The 6,709-nt window shown below is 45.0% G+C and overlaps 1 protein-coding gene across 1 annotated transcript in view; it reads left to right on the top strand.

Moving 5' to 3' along the window:
- Positions 1–6,709, top strand: part of CNDP1 (carnosine dipeptidase 1 (metallopeptidase M20 family)) — a 44,947-nt gene that overhangs the window by 21,591 nt on the left and 16,647 nt on the right. Inside the window, 4 exon segments of the mRNA XM_008585802.1 lie at positions 38–64; positions 67–125; positions 4,637–4,810; positions 4,813–4,839. Of these exon segments, the coding sequence (XP_008584024.1) occupies positions 38–64; positions 67–125; positions 4,637–4,810; positions 4,813–4,839 (287 nt within the window).

Here is a 6,709-nt window from a genome sequence, read left to right as displayed (position 1 = left end):
TAAAGCTGGAGGTATTATTCTTCTCCCATTTCTAAAGGAAAACTTTACGGACGAGGAACAATGGACACAAAGGCCCTGTGTTAGCTTGGATGAACGCTGCAAGCGCCCTCAGAGCCCTGGAGTAAGTAGGTGGCCAGTCGTGTCTGGGAGACAGCAGGAGCAGGAGGAGTGTGGGCGCTAATGACACTCCCCACGTCACTTACAGTCCCCAGAAGTCTTCGGAGGTGTGCACTATAACTACATCCGCTTCACAGATGACAAGAGTAAGGCTTGGGAAGCTTAGGGAACTTTCTCAAGTGACAGCTCCATCTGTCCAGTATGGATTGAGCCTATAATGCTGTTACCACATTCAAAAACAAAACAGCAAAAAACAGGATGAGCCTGTGGCTAAGTTATTGTCTGCTGGGACTTGCCCTTGTTTTTAACTCTCATCTTTTTTTGTCTTACCTTTCTTCTTATCACGAAGTATGATTTTGTTAACAAATACACTCAGTCACTTTAAAAAACATATCAGGTGCTTTGCAAATGATCAAGACAGAAATCTCTGCTACTTGACATTCTGTCTGAATCCTTGGGTCTCTTTTCCCAAGAGTCCAGTGGTCCTCATTAGACAGCCACAGAGGTATCTGGGAGGAGGGTAGAGTGCAGCGTTGAATGGGGTGGGCCCTCTCTTTCCGGCCACCAGAGAACATTATTGGTGAATCCAGATTTTCATTTTTAACTGTCTCATAATGTGTTCTCAAAGGAATGGTTTCATCTCAAACTACTCTCTTCTCTTCTACTCATGAACGTGCTCAGACTCCAAGAGAGGATTGAACCTAGCTGTGTGGCCACGGGCAAGTGACCTGACCTTTTGGCCTCTGATTCCATCCTGTGGCAATGAGCGCATCGATCCAGGTGGCCCCCTCTCTGACACTGCGTGTCTCAGTCCCTATTTCCATTTCACACAGAAATGCCAGCATGGATCCTAAGCAACCTTGAGGTAGGGACAGCCTGGAACTTCGCTGCCAGCCCCCTCCCACTCCCCATCCAGGACATCTGAGAACCTGCTTGTTGGGAGGACCCCCCCCACTGTTGCTGGGCCAGCTCTGTGTTCAGAGAAACTTGTGAGGAAGAAGGCAGCTTCCGGCTTGAAATTGCGTAAGAGGGGAGGACAGTCACTACCATGACTCCCAAGGCTCTTGTCATGGGAAGCCAACCTGCTGTCTGCTCCCTGGACTTCAAAGTTGTGGGAATACTGTGTGCCAGGCACTACGGGGGGTCCTGGGGCTGCAAGTGCAGATGTACATGGGCCTGGACTTGGGTGTTTGCACCTGACTCCCTGGTTCACACTGGACCTGCTTCATGGCTCTGGGACTTCTAGGACACAGTGAGATGGCCTTAGCATTCTAGAAAGCTCTAGAACCAGTTTCTCTTCTGCTCAGACCCAACTTACTGGGTGTCCATTGTTCAATGTTCCTCGAAGTACAGTTTGGAATAGGAAGTCTGATGTCAGTAATTTTGCAATCATATGATTGATGGTTTACAGAAATATTCAGAAGCAGCTCCTAGAAACATTATTCCTTGCAGTGTTCCAACAGCAAGGAGGCTATGTGCTGGCTTTGCAGGTGGTGGGACATGCATGGGAATTAGAGCTGCTTCCAAACTCAACCTAACAAAGCATTAGCTCTGGGACCTTGTGTGCAGAAGGATTTCATGGAGTAACCTTAAAAGCAGACAGCCTTTCTACCTTTTCCTCCTCTTACTTACATGCCTTCATTGCACTGAGCGCTTTTGAACACTATTGAAGAAGAAAACAGGGCCCATTTGTGGGGTTTACAGACAAAGAAGAAAATGGCATGACTCACAGCACAAACCCTGTGCCCATCCTCCCTCTGCTCCAGGCAGAAGGCTCTGGGGAGCGGCGCCCTTTGGAGACAGAGGAGGTTTGAGGCCTAAGTTTCTGCGGTATCACCTGTGCTGGGCAGAGCCACCTCAGGGCACTGTCTGCATAGGATAAACGCACCGGTGGAGCAGCCCTGCCCAGCCCGAGGCTTCAGGCTTAGATCCTGACAGTGCTGCTCCCAAGTCCCATCCATCACAGCAGACGTCCTTCCAGGATGCCTGTCCTGGAGGCTGCTCATCAGATGCCAGGGCCTTCTCTCTCAGGAGTTTATCTTCTCCTGAGACATAGGTAGATGAGAGGGGAGTTAACTACTCTGGACTCAACTCCGTTATCTGGCTGAGAAAGACAAACTCAATAAATCAGAACCTATTTCAGGTTGGGTCCTGCTGACCGCTACAAAGCCGCCTTCTTATCCATGATGCTTGCACTAAATAAGCCCCAAACATTTCATGTGGCCTTGGCTTCTCTCGCTCTCCTTCCCTCTCTCTCTTTCTCTCTCTCCTTTCTTTCTTTTTCCCTCTCTCTCTCTCTCCCCCTTCCTTCCTTCCCTCCTTTCTTCCTCTCTTTTCTTTTATTTTTCTTTTTTCTAAGGAATAAGCAATATTTGTAAGAAAGTTCCTACATATGAAGGCCAAAATCTGCTTTGCTTTTTTTTTTGGTGGCCGCTTGTACAGGGATGGAACCGTGGACCTTGGTGTCATCAGCACCACGCTCTAACCAACTGAGCTAGCCGGCCAGCACTGCTTTATTTTTAAAATTTCAACTCTGAAAGTTACCTACTCATACTCAAAAACAAAACATAAGAAACATTCAGTGCCCGTGGACAAATCAGTTAATCTCTGTGAGCCTCATTTTCATCATCAGTGAACTAGGAATGATAATTTCTACCTCTCAGGTGTGTGAGAAGGTTAAATGAAGAGATGTCTGCAGAGGTGCTCTCATGGCACCCGGCCTTCGGTGGGTTAGATCCCCTCCGCTCCCCTCTCCCGTCCTGCCTGCAGAGCGCTGGACCACACAGCAGCGCACCACACACTCTCCCTGAGGGGACGAGGGTTCAAGTGCACACTTCACATGCAGAGGTGAGTGTGGACGGCAACCTGCAGGTCCGCCTGCTGGCCCTCCAACACGTAGCAGCTATTGGTTTGTATTTTATTAAACGCGATTTGCCAAAAACCTCTTAGGATTTCCAACTACTTCTCAGCAATTGTTTGCTACTTTAACGTTAATAAAGAACTTAGGAATATTAAGATTTCAGAACTTTAGGTTGACTTCCTGAGACACACAGAAACACAAGGGATGCATTTGAATGAATCATTATCCCAAAATGCCTTTATCCAACTGCCTTTCTTTCTGTTTTTTTTTTTTTAAAGTAATGATACTGTTTATTGAGAATTAGTTAAAGTGATGAGACACTGGAAATAACCAAAACGTTTTATGTGGGACATTCGTTTCTGAACATACAGTGCATTCATAAAATGAAATATTACTCAGCTATGTTTTAAGAAAATCTTTTTTTAATCCAATTCAGAATCAAGTTTATTTTTTATTGAAATATTGATTATACATGTTTATGGGTACAGAGTTATATTTTAATACATGTATACAATGTGTGGTGATCAAATCAGGGTAATTAGCATATTCATCATTGCAAAAAATCATTTCTTTGTGATGTGAACATTTGATCTCTCCTAGACATTTGATAACATACAGTAAATCATTATTAATGGAAAATAAGGTCTATTGGTGTACAGCTGAGCTAGGCATCCAACTTCTTTTCTGTTTATTTCCGACTTATTTTCTAACACGTAATCCTTTGTTTATCAGAGGGGAGTCGATCCCCCTCCTTAGAACTGATCAGCATGTTTATGCTGGGCCATTTATCATCATGTAATTACTTTGAGAGTTCTCTTGCATATGTTCTGTGCTCTACAAAAAGATTTGACCTCTCCCCTTAATGTGGCTCTCAAAGATATGAAGTTATAAATTATAAAGATACAAAAAGATCAAAGCTAAATGGGGAAGAGGCACGTTGTAAAAATTTTAAAGGAGCTATTCCGTGCCCTAATATTAACTAGAGAAAAACTCGTTTCATTTTGCTTCAAGATCAAAGCCTCTGAATAAGTTAAAAGGCAGATTGAAATCATAGCTGAAAAATAACAGATACTTGAAATAAAAATTATCCTGAGGCTTAACAATCTTTCAAAGGAACGAGTTTTCATTTATCATGTTCAGAATTATGAGGACAGAAAAATGATTTGTAATTGAGTAACCTTTCTTGAAAAATTTCTTTTGGGGAGAATGAGGAAAGCACCTCGCTCTGCAGCAACACAGTAAAGCTCTGTGGGGTAGATGTTGCTTTTTCTTTAGGAATTCCTTCCCCAAGTTCATTACCAAACATTAACCTGGTGGGCCACGCTGGAGTGTGTGCACTGGGCATCACCTTGAATTCTCCTTCACAATCTCAGTTAAAACTCCATTGCTGCAAACAGAGCTGTTGGGAACAGTCATCCGTACATTGAACGTAAATACTAACTAAATGCATGTATTTTAAAACCAAACAAATCCTGGATCTTAAAAGGTAAATGGGCAAGCTGTGCATTTTTTTGTTCTGTTGTTAATTCAGGATCTCCCTGTGAATATCAAATTCATCGTTGAAGGGATGTAATGCATGTATTTTAAAACCAAACAAATCCTGGATCTTAAAAGGTAAATGGGCAAGCTGTGCATGTTTTTGTTCTGTTGTTAATTCAGGATCTCCCTGTGAATATCAAATTCATCGTTGAAGGGATGGAAGATGCTGGTTCTGTTGCCCTGGAGGAACTTGTCAAAAAAGAGAAGGACTGATCCTTCTCCAGCATGGACTACATCGTAATTTCAGATAATCTGTGGATCAGCCACAGGAAGCTGGCACTCATTTTTGGAACCCTGGGGGAACAAGCTACTTCATGCTGGAGGTCTTCTCAGACAAGAGCGTGGAGGGAGGTCTTCACAGACAAGACCATGAGCAGGAGTGAGGAATCCATCCTGTGTGCTTGGAGAGGAAGGGAGGAACCTGGGACACTCAGCCTGGGCAGGGGCGTCACAGAAGTCTTGCAATTGGGGAGTTCACAAATGCTCCAAAACTTGGAGCGGATGTGCTTATATGGGCATTTTTACTGAAAGAGAATTCATAGGGGGTTGGGACTCACAATCCAAAAGGTTTAGAAACTGTGGCTATGGAGTTTGGTGGCAGGAATAGCAGCCCACGGAGAGATAAGGCAACTGCCTGATCAGATGCATGGATGTTGTAACATTACCTGCTCCACGGTGTGTGCCTGGGGTCTCGATGGCAGGAGACCCAAGTGTGGTGGTGCAGGGGAAAGAGAAGGGGCACTGGCATCGCCAAGGCCTGCATCTGAATTCTGGCTCCTACAGGTATAGCCTTGGGCAGGTGTCTTAACCCATGAGCCTTAGTTACCCACCTCGAAAGTTGGCACAATGATGTCCCCTCCCAGGAATGTTGTGATCACTACATGTGATATTTAGTTCAGGGCTGGTGCGTAGTTTCCTTCTCTTTTTCTCTTTTTCTATGAATATAGGCAACTTATGCTAACGCATACAACTGAGAATCAGAAAGTCCCTCTGGGCAAATAATTAGTTATTTAGTAGCTTTAATCTGTTTTCTCCCAATTAGTCTACATGCCCTATCCAATCCCTGGGCACTTGAGAGACTCACCAGACAAGATGAAAACACGCATGCATTCATGTGTATTTGAAAAACAGGTGCCTTCTATATGCCAGTAATGATGATGTTAAGTCCCAGGGGTACAGGACAGAATAAAACAGTCTGCCCTCAAGGAGTTCACTCCTAGTGAGATACAGACACTTAGACGATGTGGGAGTGTAAGGGAAGAGAGGAAGCAGTGACCGTCCTGTAGAAACCGCTTTCAAGAACCATGGCTGTGAAAAGAAGAGCAAGACAGGACATAGCTAGAGGGAGCAGAGACTCCAGAGCCTTTAGCAGGCAGTATTAGGGGGAGCAGTGAGAGACCAGGTGGGGGGATGGGGGAATATTTATGAGAACAAAAGAGCTGAGGAGGGGGAAGGGATGAGATCCTGAGTCAAGGGAAGGAGTTAAGCTTTTCTGCAAGGGCATCAGGGAGGTAGAGATGAGAGGTGTGAAATCTCTCCCCTGCTATTGGCCTCTATTTTTTTCTGTTGAATAGGAAGGAAGTTTCTCTGCCGAGAAGCAATGGCTTGAAGCAGTTGCTATGGGGAATGGGGTAGAGAACAAACTAGAACATGAAGCAGTGTCAGGCAGTATTAGGGTGGAGAGTCACCTGTCCATGCGGATGGATAACTTTTGGCAGCTGTGCTCACTAGCCAGGGACAGAGAAGGCCCAAGCAGGTAGGGCTGACCCAGGGCTGAGGTCATTCCAGACGGGTGTGATGGAGAGAGTAGGGAGAAGCCAACGAAGATGCTGGCCACAGAGAGGTTGAGCCATGAACCGTGGTATTTAGGTTGAATAAGGGAGAAAATAAAGATGGGATAACAATAGGTTGGGAATTCTTGGAAGATCAAGGGACTGGATGTTGTGATGAGGACAAGAACAGGGAGTGCAGTACAGAGACAGGAGAGGAGGGAAGTCGTGATCGGAAGGTGGGATCAGGCAGCGTAAGACTTTGGAAGTGAGACTATATAAACTCGAGAGCTTTCCTTAGTATTATTGTCTACTAATATAAAAGACTTAAGCTGAAGTGACTAAAAGGAAGATTGGCCTGCCAGTACATTAAAGATGGATTGGAGCAGGGAAGGACCAGCTGGGCAGGAAAGATAGGAGGGAA

This window comes from Galeopterus variegatus, unplaced genomic scaffold, assembly GCF_000696425.1.
Source record: "Galeopterus variegatus unplaced genomic scaffold, G_variegatus-3.0.2 Scaffold3722, whole genome shotgun sequence".
Taxonomy (NCBI): domain Eukaryota; kingdom Metazoa; phylum Chordata; class Mammalia; order Dermoptera; family Cynocephalidae; genus Galeopterus; species Galeopterus variegatus.
The sequence above is the reverse complement of the archived record's forward strand: the minus strand, read 5'-3'. Positions and strand labels throughout refer to the sequence as shown.